At 32.7% G+C, this 12,635-nt stretch overlaps 1 protein-coding gene across 2 annotated transcripts in view; it reads right to left on the bottom strand.

Annotated features, from left to right (window-relative positions):
- The window catches only part of LOC106060763 (uncharacterized), a 169,730-nt gene that overhangs the window by 42,630 nt on the left and 114,465 nt on the right, over positions 1-12,635 (bottom strand). For both annotated transcript variants that reach the window (XM_056031638.1, XM_056031643.1), the window contains exons 131-149: positions 12,270-12,439; positions 12,030-12,136; positions 11,382-11,549; positions 10,830-10,998; positions 9,930-10,120; positions 9,148-9,333; positions 8,915-9,029; positions 8,349-8,785; positions 7,993-8,188; positions 7,420-7,631; positions 7,174-7,266; positions 6,904-7,083; positions 5,418-5,630; positions 4,710-4,786; positions 4,561-4,624; positions 4,038-4,244; positions 3,708-3,822; positions 3,504-3,597; positions 3,088-3,326 (exon numbers count right to left, since the gene is read on the bottom strand). In XM_056031638.1, the coding sequence (XP_055887613.1) occupies positions 3,088-3,326; positions 3,504-3,597; positions 3,708-3,822; positions 4,038-4,244; positions 4,561-4,624; positions 4,710-4,786; positions 5,418-5,630; positions 6,904-7,083; positions 7,174-7,266; positions 7,420-7,631; positions 7,993-8,188; positions 8,349-8,785; positions 8,915-9,029; positions 9,148-9,333; positions 9,930-10,120; positions 10,830-10,998; positions 11,382-11,549; positions 12,030-12,136; positions 12,270-12,439 (3,233 nt within the window). The remainder of the gene's footprint in view (positions 1-3,087; positions 3,327-3,503; positions 3,598-3,707; positions 3,823-4,037; positions 4,245-4,560; positions 4,625-4,709; positions 4,787-5,417; positions 5,631-6,903; positions 7,084-7,173; positions 7,267-7,419; positions 7,632-7,992; positions 8,189-8,348; positions 8,786-8,914; positions 9,030-9,147; positions 9,334-9,929; positions 10,121-10,829; positions 10,999-11,381; positions 11,550-12,029; positions 12,137-12,269; positions 12,440-12,635) is intronic.

Raw genomic sequence — 12,635 nt, 5'->3', positions numbered from 1 at the left:
GGAACCTAATAACGAGCCTAAGCCCAAGGCTTTAACCGAACAAATCCCTAGCGCAAAACGTAAGAAGAGAGGACGTAGAGGAGGAATACGAGTTAAGTGTAGAAGAAGAGGACAAAGAGGCTTCCTTCCACCCATCGTAACAGGCAATGTTAGGTCTTTACAAAATAAGATGGAAGAATTAACAGGTTGCTGTGAACATCTGTATCAATTTAGAGAGTGTTCCTTAATGTGTTTCACTGAAACCTGGCTCAATGATACGATACCCGACTCTTCTGTTGATCTCGATAAATTTTACGTTTATAGAGCAGACAGAACAATTAATAGTGGGAAGTCAAAAGGAGGAGGACTCGCAATCTATATAAACAAGGAATACTGCAACACCAATAATGTGAACATCAGGAATAAAATTTGTGACCCTAACATTGAACTTATGTGTGTCACACTTAGGCCTTACTACTTGCCTAGAGAATTCACCCAGGTGTGTGTTGTTGTGGACATACCACCGACGGCTGACACAGCGACTGCGTGAGAAATAATTTTTGATGTGCTTCACAATGTACAATCAAAACACCCGGACTCTGTTTGTATCGTAACTGGAGATTTCAACAACCTAAATATTGACAACACACTGTCAAACTATTGCCAGTATGTCTCCCTCCCCACAAGGCAGGGCAGAACACTCGACAAATGCTAAGTAAACATTAAGCAGGCTTACAAATGTAAAAGTTTGTTCCCACTTGGAGAATCTGACCATGTATTACTCCATCTTATACCAAATTACAAACCTACTCTTAAAACTACAAAGAGAGTTATAAAAACGGTCAAGATGTGGTCTGAAGAGGCTGTAGAAAAACTACGAGGATGCATTGAGAAAACTAACTGGGAAATCCTTATTGAGAACTGTCCAGACATAAACGAACTAACAGAAACTGTTACCTCATATCTATCATTCTGCGAGGAGTTAACGATTCCAACAAAAACAATACAAGTCTATGGAAACAATAAGCCCTGGATGACCAAAAAAATCAAACACCTTATTACTGAAAAGAAAACAAAGTATAAGGCTAGCAACGAAGAGTTTATAAATGCTAAAAATAAACTGAGAAAAGCAATAATTGAAGGGAAAAAAACATACAAAGAAAAAATTGAGAATTTCTTTGCCAAGAACAACTCAAAACAATGCTGGGAGGGATTAAAGAAAATAACAGGCTGCGCCTCAAAACGAGAACAAATTTTAGTGAAAAATTCACCAACGAACTAAATTATTTTTATTCTCGTTTTGACAAAGAAGATTTTGTTGATCTACACAAAGAACTTTTCAACACTCTGTCCAAAGGAAAACAAGAGCCCTACGTCAATTTTGTAACTGAGGATGAAGTGACCTTGTTATTTAAAAGAGTAGACGTAACAAAAGCTTCTGGACCAGACAAAATTAGTGGCAAGCTGATCAAGCTATGTGCGGAGCAAATTTCTTCTATCTTCTGTCATATCTTTAACCAGTCATTGCAAACGTGCGTAATTCCAAACATCTGGAAAACTTCAGAAATCATACCAGTGCCTAAGAAACCAAAAATAGATTGCTTAAATGATTTCCGCCCAGTAGCACTAACACCTATTGTTATGAAATGTTTTGAAAAATATATGCTTAAACAACTTGTAGCAAAAGTCAATAACAGCCTAGACCCTCACCAATTTGCATACAAAGCAGTTAGAGGAACTGAGGATGCAATTCTATTGCTTTTGGACCATCTTTATAAGCATCTCGATATACCCAAAACCTACGCACGAGTCCTCTTCGTAGATTTCTCCTCGGCTTTCAATACCATACAGCCACATCTAATGATAAACAAACTGAGTAACTTAAATGTAAGCCCTTACTTACAAGCATGGGTTCTAAACTTTTTAACCCAACGGCCCCAGTATGTTAAAGTCAACAACACCAAATCGTCAACTCGAGTACTATGTACGGGTGCTCCACAAGGTTGTGTACTTTCTCCTGTGCTATACACTCTTTACACTAATGACATAAGAAGCATCTATGACTCAGTTAAACTCATTAAATTCGCTGATGATACTGCCATAGTCGGTCTTATTTCAGGAGACGAAACTCAGTATCGAAGCTCGATAGAAGAGTTTACAAACTGGTGCACCGACAACTTTCTAGAACTGAATGTAACAAAAACTAAAGAACTTATAATAGATTTTAGAAAGAAAAAACAAACTATACGTGAACTGCAAATAAACACTACATCTATAGAACAAGTAAAGGCATATAAATATCTAGGCGTTATCATCAACAACAAGCTTTCATGGGAAGACCACCTTGGAACTCTGACAAAGAAAACAGCCCAGCGACTCTTTTTTCTATACAAACTCAACAGTTTTAAATTAAACAAGAAGATCCTTGAGACATTTTACGGCGCAACTGTACAAAATCTGCTAACATACGGAATAAGTTGTTGGCAAGGCAACGCCTCATCTAAACTGTTGCAACGTCTAGAAAACATCATTAAAAAAGCATCAAAAATTACACTCACAACATTACCACATTTAAAGGAACTTTTTGAACAAACGTGCCTAAGAAAAATCAAAAAAATCTTGGAAGACAACGGCCACCTGCTCCATCAGAACTACGCCAGGTCGTCGCGAAGTGGGCGACTGCTGTCAATCAAAACAAGAACGGAGCGGTACAAAAACTCGTTCGTACCTCACTCGGTCAGACTCTATCACCGCCACTCATTGATCAGGGAACATGAAATGCACCAAGATACCTGTGTGTAGTCGCTGAATGAACTCTTCATGTTGTCTGTTGTATTTATGTGTATGTTTCTGTTGTGTTGTCTTTATATGAGAAACGAGTCCTTGTAATCATAACAAATTTCCGTAAGGATCAATAAAGCAGTCTTAGTCTTAGTCTTAAACAATCTCAACAAAATATAACTTGTATCAAGCAATGTCAACAAAATATACCTTGTATCAAGTAATGTCAACAAAATAAACCTTGTTTCAGACATTACAACAAAATGTGCCATATTTAAACAATCTGAACAGAATATACCTTTTATGTAACATTACAATACATTATACCTTGTTTAAATGTTCCTTGTCTGTTAGCAATACCAGTGATTTTTGTAACTGTGGAAGTCGTAGTGCCCCCTGTGATAATTTCATCATTGTCATTCTCTTTTGAACACTGTACTACATCCCCAACACTACTACAGAAGGAGGGCTCGTTATTCTGACATTGACAGTATAATGTCTGATCCCTGACTTTCATTGAAGTATCTCCACAGAGGCCATTATACAATGATTCATTCTGTGGTACCCTGTAAGAATACAACAAATAATTAAAATTAGTTTTTTTCTTTTTTATTGCGTAGAGATCAATATAAAAAAAAGTATAAATTATTGATTAATGTGGGCCTATATAAAAGTAACATAATTAATATGGGATGTGTTAAAACATTTCAAAGTTACATTGTTTATCTAAAAAAAAATATTACCTCCAAATCAGACTATAAGCTTTAGGTTGCAGAGGAGTTCCAGCAGGATACTGAAGGTCATTATCAGCATTGTTATCAAAAGTGCTACATAGACCTAGTAAAGTAAAACACACAATTACAATTTTCAGCTAGGGTGCTTTTCTTAAAATACCACAATTACTATCAGAAAAATAAATGTAAAAGTCAGTAAAATGATATGCCTACCCTCAGTCTTTCCGAAGCTACCTCCTGCAGCAGTCACCCAGACATTGATGAATCGACTCAGTCTACCACGTCTTTGTACCTTTACATACACTGAGTCTCCATTAGGAAGATAGATCTAGGGTATCAAAAAGAAAAGAGCTTAGACTATCTCATTGAATTGTAGAAAACAATAATTACCAGCAAAGAAATAGTCTTTTAATAAAAACATTAGATGGTAAAACAAAAAATGAAAAATCCAGACAACTAAGCATTGGCAACTAGAACCAAATATTTTCCAAAATCTAGTTCAGGAATATAGAATCTGAAAACATTTAAAAGACAACTACTGACCCTGAATTTGTCATTTGGATATTGGTAAATTCTGAATCCTTTTGCTAAATATCCATTTCTGTAGAGTACAACCTTCAAAGGTGTGTATTCATTGTCATCATCTGTGCTAGGGCATTTACTTAACAAGATAACATCATCATCAACTTTAACAGCCACACCACAATTACAGGAAGCTCTTCCTCGACAAGAACGATAAAAAGTATGAACCTAAAAAAAAGAAAACTACGATGTCATTTTTCCCAATACAATAAGATACTACAAATTTTATTTCTAAAGAAAAATCATTATGATGATATTATATTAAGCAGGCATACAGAGAAAAACAATAAAAATAAAGTTTTATATCTACAATACTTTAAAAGAGTTATGTTGAAATTAAAATTAATTATTTTATATTTAATTTTTACAACAAATTCCAAACTTATGGTTATGTTTGGAAAAATACCTTTTTATTTATTTTTTATTTTCTATGTTATTGGCAGTCAAGACTTGAAAAAAAAACATAGGCCCATGTATAAATTACCTCATAGGAAAGATCTTTATGTCGATACAATCGAAATTCTCCTTCCTGGAAATTGTTGTATTTACTGAAATCAAAAGAAAACACATTTGATTTATGAGCTCTTCTTTTTATCATCTTATTTCACTAAATGTAGACCTAAAAGTAATTACCTTCCATCAAAAGTAGTTATGTGTGGGTCATTTTCAGAGCCACAGGTACTTGTTCTATCCAAATCTACAACAGTTATCTGAAACAAAAACAATTAGGAAAACAAAAAACATTAATGAAAAGCTACCAATATGTCCAATACCAATAATTCTTTTTTTTTTTTTAATTTTAAAATCATATTGAACTAAGATTGTTCTGTTTTTTTTGTTTTGCATGTTTCAGATGTTCCTTTAAGATTGAGCCTAGGGCCATCAAGAAGGTAGTCCAGACAGCATACGACAAAAAATTCACCTGTTAAATTGAAATAATTTACAACTATTGGTAGTGATTTTTTAAGAATATGAAACAGAAAAAAAATAAATTTTCTTCTGAATTTTTTTTTTTTTTTTACTATTTAAGTATTTCAAATAGTTATCCAAATATACATTCTAGTATATTTTATGGATTCCTTATCCACCTTCATAGATCAAAAGCTTTAAAAAAAAACTATTTAATTTTTGTCAAGTGAATTTTGTTTCTTTGAAACAAAACTGTAAGCAGAGCTAATAAGTTATGTTCTTCTGTTTCTGTGACCTACAATTTACCACGGTGTCCTTTTCAATACAAGGTACCCAACTTTGCAACTAGAATTCCACACCCTTCAATATGGAAGTCAAGTGGTTTATCACAAAGCCAATAAGACCTAATCAGTTCAACTTGAAAAAACTTACTGGTACTCTGCCAACAATTGATTGGCTAAAAAGTGTGGTTCTGTTTGATCTGATGGACATTGATATCTCTAAAATTCTCTTTTGGTCTTTATCTTTCAGAACATCTATGGTGCCCTTGACATGCAGAGTTAATGTTGGCTCCCAACTTGTAGTGTCAATCAACAAACCACAGAATGCTTGACTCAGGTCAGAATCTTTCCATACTATCACAGCCTAGAATAAGAACGTTTTGTGAACAGAAAGAAAAAATTAAAAAAAACATTATCTCACTTTGGGGAAAAAAGAAATATTCAGTCATTTTTAGCGGCCCCCAAAAGGGAAAATGATGATATTAGTTTTGTGTGGCCTGTCTGTCCGTCCATCAGTCCCGTTTAGGATCTCAGAAACTAGAAGTGAAAATGAAAATCAGACGTCATATTTTAGATCATTCAAAGTTCTGATGCAACAGATACTTTTTTCTTTTCTGAAAGCGAAAAATCTAATTTTATAAATCACTTATGCAAGCAGTTTTTTCATAAAAATACACCACTTTTACAACTATTCACTATTAATAGTAACAAACATGGGAGGCTCTTTAGTAGGAGAGATAGATATCTACCATATTTTTAACACATTTTTGCAAATGGTTTAACATTTTTTTGTGAAAAAAATATTTTTTTTACATTTGTATTTCTAAGTTAAGTAAGTTCTATCATACTATTTACTACATTTACACACAAAAAAAAAATGTTTACTATTTTTTTAAAGAGAAAAAATCTATTTAGTATGCATATAAGTTGGACAGAATTGAAAACAAACAATTAATAAGTAGTTTTTCACATTATTGTGTGAACTTTTGTGCTGAAGCGTAGTTGTAGAACTCTCAACCAAAGGAAAAATTTCTTGAGGATTTGAATAAGAGATTGACCCTTTACAAAACAATTAGAAATTCATTATAAGACATCAGTTAGGCCAGGTTCACATCTAACTTCACATTCATTTTCACCTATCCTTTGGTCTGCTGGACCGCTGGGGCACAACACAAGATCTGTCAACCTTTTTTCTCCATGTTTCTTTGTCATTTGTCTTTGATAGAATTTCCTTCTGATTTTCTTTCTGAAAATATTGAAACCTGCCTTTTTACCTGCCTGGGTGGACCACTTCGGGGGCCGATTTTGAGTTTGTGTTTCCACACAAACTGTCTTTGTAACCTTGTCTATAATTAGGATTTAATCTTAGAATTTCCTGCCAAGGAAAATGTCATTTACTATTGCAATCATATTGAAGAATTTATATATAAGAACTGAGTTGATCTTCTAAGCAATAACTATAGAGCTGTTGCTGTCATAAAATAAATATTTTGAACTGGTATATATTTTGAAATTGTTCAATTATATCTTATTCTATTTTTTAAAATTTTTTTGGTTTATTTGTAACAAAATATTTTTTTCAAAGTATCAAGCAAATTTAGTCTTGGAGACAATTTACATAATAAAAAAATGTCTACCTGTGGAATAGCTCTTGCATCGGGGCACTTTTGTTCTAGTGGAGCTTTAATAGTTGTGTCAATCTTAATGCTACACTGATCTCTCGAGTCGTGTGGACAGAACAGTCTGGGTGGAACATTACTATGAATAACAACATCTTTTACCTCCCCTTCATAGATAGACAAAAGTGTAGTTCTAATCTGGAAATAGATAAGTAATTTTTTTTTTTAAATTGTTTTGTTGTGCTTAAGGAAGACTGGTACAGATTTATTTTTATGAATTTTACTTACTTCAAATGTAGCATAGATATAGTCACTGTGAGACTCTTTACCAAGACTTGCTAAGCAGTTTGTTGAGAAACAGACTGATACTTTACATGAAAGCTAAAAAAATAAAATTAAATATAGATACATCTATATATAGTTTTTTAAAATTATTATTATTATTTTACATTTTATGTAACTTCATTTCTACCAATATATATAGATCATTATTAATATATTTCATTTATGAAAGTATCAGATACAATAAGATACCTTGGTGTTGTATGCCAGATCATTTAGATCATCTTCAGACAAGTAAGTTGTGTTGTATTCTATAACTCCTGCATCATCCTCCTTAATAAAAGTCACCAAATATTCCAGTGATGTATCTTGTAGTTTTTCAAACTCACAGGTCAAGTTCACTTTGCCAGTAGTTTCATCTACTGCAAAGCTTAGGACAGGTTTCTTCAGAAGAGTTGGTAATCCTGATCAAGAACATGTTTTCATTGCAATATAAAATTACTGAAATTCCAAGACATAGTTTTAAATAAAATGTATACAAAAATGATATGCTCATTAGTTGCCAACAGGTAAGTAACTACAGTGTGACTAGAACAGCTCCACACATACAAACATGAAGAGAAATCTGCTACTAACCTCCAAACATACAAACATGAAGAGCAATCTGCTACTAACCTCCACACATAAACATGAATAGCAATCTGCTACTAACCACCACACACAAACATGAATAGCAATCTGCTACTAACCTCCACACATAAACATGAATAGCAATCTGCTACTAACCTCCACACACACAAACATGAAGAGCAATCTGCTACTAACCTGGCACAATGCCTAAAGCATTCACAGTTTCTTGTTCAGCAGCAATAATGTGAAGTAGTTCAAGTGTAAAATGAAGTAAACTAACTCCAGTTTCTGAGGTTCCAACAAATAAGCCACACTCTCTTCTTGTGCTGACTGACATTTTACGCTCCACAGGCTTAGCTTGCTGGCTGACTACAACACTATCAATGAAAACCTAGAAAAAAAAAATCTCTATTAAAGTATTTTTTTTTAATTACCTATATTGATATATTTTTGTTTTAATTAAACAAACAGAAGGTAAACAACAAAAAATGATCTATACACCTATATGGTAATATATTTAATTATTAATAAGAATATAGATGACTTTCTACCTTTAGACCCATTTGTGAACTCCAGGAAATGTCGAGATTGTGGAAGCTTGTGTCGACATTCTGTAGGTAGACTATCCATTGAGAAGTTCTTGTTGTTACAATAAAATACAGCCTACTCTGTTTGTAATAAACAGCAATACCTGAAGAATCAGCTTGATCTCCACAACTGGTCAACAAATAGCCATTTTCTACAAGTTTGTCAAATTTAATGTGCAATGAGATCATGAATCCAAACTGGCACTGCTCAATGTCAGACAGACATGGAGATACTCTCTCTAGACGAAAGCCTCCTTCTCCAGTAAACACAACAACTCTTCTGTTGAAGACATACTCTGAGATACTCAGGCTACCATTTATATTTATTGAACCAATTGAACTATCAAGAATGCCATTTGTTATTCCAAAGAAAAGGATGCGAATCTGTTCAACTGCTGTTACTGGGGAAAAAAATGAATGAAATATGTTAGTAAAAGCATTAAACATAAATTTCTCAACAAAATTTGTTTTTAATTTTCAAATGTCTATGAAAAGATGACCAATTATTAAGAGACAAAATAGAATAGTACCTTTGATGTTAGTCCATTGCATGTTTGAATAAGTAGTCAGGCAGGCAAGTTCAGGTTTTAATGGATTGTGATAGCCATCAGCATAACAGATGCCATTGATACGACAAATATTTTCCTGTTCAGAAAATGCAAATTAAATTCCATTGCTTTTTTTTAATCATTTAAACAAAAGTTAACTTTTAAATATGTTACAATAAAGATGGTAAAGATGAATTGTAAAACTTTTTTTTTACTTTTTCTCGACATGGACTTGCAGAGCAGTCTTGACACACAGAGTCATAGGTGGTATAGTTTAAACTATTACTTTGAGACACACCATCGTTGCTGATAGTAAGTTGAAATTCACCAACCACTTCAAACGGGCAGACAACTATCTCAGTGCTAATGTACTGTCCTTCAATATTTATTCCACTTGAATTCTAAATATAGAAATGCTCAAGTTAAATATTAAAAGTATTTTAGCGCTGTGCACTAAAAATTTATTTTAACAGATATTTTTGAACTTTTAATATCGTAACATACTTAACAATATTAATGTGCAGTAGAGGAAAACATCAATATTAATAAACTAATAATTTTAATAAATATTTAAAAGAGAAAAGAATTTTATTGTAAAAATGATGGATAATCAAGCATCCTCTAAAAATATTATTGTACTTTTGTCTTTTTCATGTGCATTTTTCATTCAATATTTTGTCTTGTAAGTAAAGTTCCCCTTTCAGACCTTGCAATCTATAGGGCAGATGATGTAAAGGTCATCTGTTAACGAGAGTTTCATGTGGCCAGCACGATGATAAACCTTTACTTTCCCTAACTAATGTCAAGTACCCATTAGAGCTGGGTGGACTCAGAGGCGACCTAAGATCCCAAAATTAAAAATCCCAGTCTTCACTGGGACCCCCAGTTTGGAAGCCAAGCGCTTTACCACTCAGCCACCAAGACTCTATTCTGTCTTGTACATTCCACTAATATAACTAAATGCTTCTACACTTTCTATAACTATTTTAACACTTACATACATATACTTGATGTGGCAAACAAGTTGATCAGACTGGACAAATCTCATTCCATAAATTTCAATTTTCTGACAATCTCTTTTACGTTTGTCACATTTATCTCCCCCATCAATGGAAACTAATAGAGGGGGATCTTTTTTGTTAATACTGCAATCAGTACCTAGCCAGTTGCTGTTACATTGACAAGTACCTGTGAAATATTAATTGGTCACTTATTGGTAAGAAGTTCAATCCTCAAGGGGAATAAGTAAAAATACATTTGAAAGTTATCTGGTTACAATAATACAGCTGGGTGTGTCAGTGGGAGATAAACCTTAGCACATCTGAAATACTCTACATTGTCATTCATGAATCTGAAAGAGCCTCAGACAAACAAATTAAACCCAAGTTGGCTTATAAGACTAAAACTCCGATGGAAACTGCTTTTATTGATGAGTAAAGGATAAGATTGATGGCTGGCACACCTCAGACCTCAAATGTTGTGCAAAGGATTCAGGTGTGAACTTTGAAAGAACAATCAAGATTGGAGCCCTAAAGCATTAGTACAATAAACAATAGTTTTCCTTTGCTATCTCCTGCTTTTGAGTGTGAGTCAAATCTATTGTCTGGCATTCCTTTGGAACACCTCAGAAAGATCCAGATAGGGCCATGATGCATAAGCTACTTATGACCTTTTTATCTAAGATCAAGATTGCAGCATAACGAAGTTTTTCAAGCCATCTCAACACTAGGAGCCATATGTATTTTACTAGAAGTCTAATACTTATGATAAATAGTGGCAAATATTTCTTTACAATTAATCATTTTATTACTAACAAACAAAGATTTAAAAAAAAATTAATCTAAGCATACATCTAAAAAACATTTAGAAAAATCAAGAGAAAAACATAACAATATACCTGCTACACAAGTACCATTGTTGTTACAATCATTAGGACAAATATTGTTTAATAAATTCAAAGTCCCATTTACAGATATCCACAAGTCTACATTGAATTTAATTTCTAATAAACAATATACTTGAATGTCTACAAGAATGCTTTGAGCAAAACTTAAATCATCCATAATCTGAGGAAAAACAAAACAAATTAAATTATTTCTTTTTTTATTTCATTGACAATAAAAACTCAATGTTCTAATACTTATTGACATTGATTGTACTTGAAAATTATGGTAAAATGTAATACTGGTCAAAGGAAAGGACAAGACTCTCTCCCTAACCGACTTGTTCAGAACAAAAAAATAAATGGAGAAAAATGATGTGAACTGGTACCTCGTGACTACTTTCCCAGAAAATGACAGGAAATGGAAAGGAGAAGAAATGATTTTTTTAAATATTAGTTGTGGGATGCAACCACTTTTTGATACAATACTTTTACTTTTTTGTCTCAATAAAAAAAATTATTTTAAATTACATTTAGAATACTAAGAGGTATACAAATGGTACAAACCTGTATATCAGAGATGCAGTTTTGTAAAGAGGAATATAAAGTTGTGCCAGTCAATGAGCCAATTATATTCTTGCAGGTCTGGTAGGTTTGGCTTATTTCAACAATTGAAGTACAATATTCAGTGGCTTTCTCTTTTGTTATTCCTGATTTTGTTGGCCAAGTAGGAAGCTGTGGACATATACTTTCATTGTAGACATGATAGATATAAAAATATCAATGGGTCTGGTTGGTTGAGGAAATGTAAAAAGAATAAATATTGATTTCTGCTACAATCAAGATATTGTGAATTCAGCATTGATTTCAAGTGCTGTATGACTGAACTTGTATCTTTAAAATATACACATTAAATTATTAAAAGATTCCTCAAAAGTGATTGGTATCAAGGTATGAAGTCAAGAGAAGTAAAATAGCTCTTTTCTTATTATTTCCAGACATTTCTTCCAAAAATGTTCTTACTTTTACCAAAAAACTCAAAGTTTAGGATTAATGATTATCACTAAAAACTTTATTAAAATGGCTATGACTTTTATATTTACTTTCTGGATTGTCCTAACAGTTTAAATCCAAAACAAAAGCTGTTTCTATTATTTCTGTAAAAATACATTTACTTCACACATGCATCTATTGATTAAAAGTGAGTTAACTTACTGAGTATGTATAGTTGACATCATACTGGAACACTAAAGGATCTTGGGTAGGAATACAGGCATCAGAGCTGTCAGTACTTTTTATAAGAATATCTGTAATATCTGTTTCTGATGATGGTAATCAACATTTTTTTTAGTCATTCAACCTGTACTTACAATATTTATCTGTAAACAAAGTAGACTAACTATATAGATTTATATATTTTATATTAAGTGTTAAAACCCTTTCATTCTACATTACCATCACGTGTAAATACTGATTGCACATTCTGACAAGTCTGGAGTCCTTCATTGACTGAGCATATAATATTAGTTGCCTCATCTTCACAGTTACAAGATAATAAAGATTCTTTTGGTATCACAACATCTTGTACACATATTCCTGAATAATAGCTGTCTTTTGGATTTACTCTATAAAATAATCAAAAAGTATGTTGTTGTTTTTTTGAGTGATTGATTAAATAAAAAAAAGAATACTTAGTAGTCTTACTGATTTATTTATTTATTTTTTATGTGAACAGCCATAGTTTTTCCATGCATCTACTTTCAAGATGGGATGTAAATAAAGACAGTTTTTGATAACATCTAAAATAAGAAAGGAAACAAA

The sequence above is a fragment of the Biomphalaria glabrata genome, chromosome 1 (assembly GCF_947242115.1).
Source record: "Biomphalaria glabrata chromosome 1, xgBioGlab47.1, whole genome shotgun sequence".
NCBI classification, from domain to species: Eukaryota; Metazoa; Mollusca; class Gastropoda; family Planorbidae; genus Biomphalaria; species Biomphalaria glabrata.
Note: the sequence above shows the minus strand (reverse complement) of the source record. Positions and strands in the feature narration are given on the sequence as shown.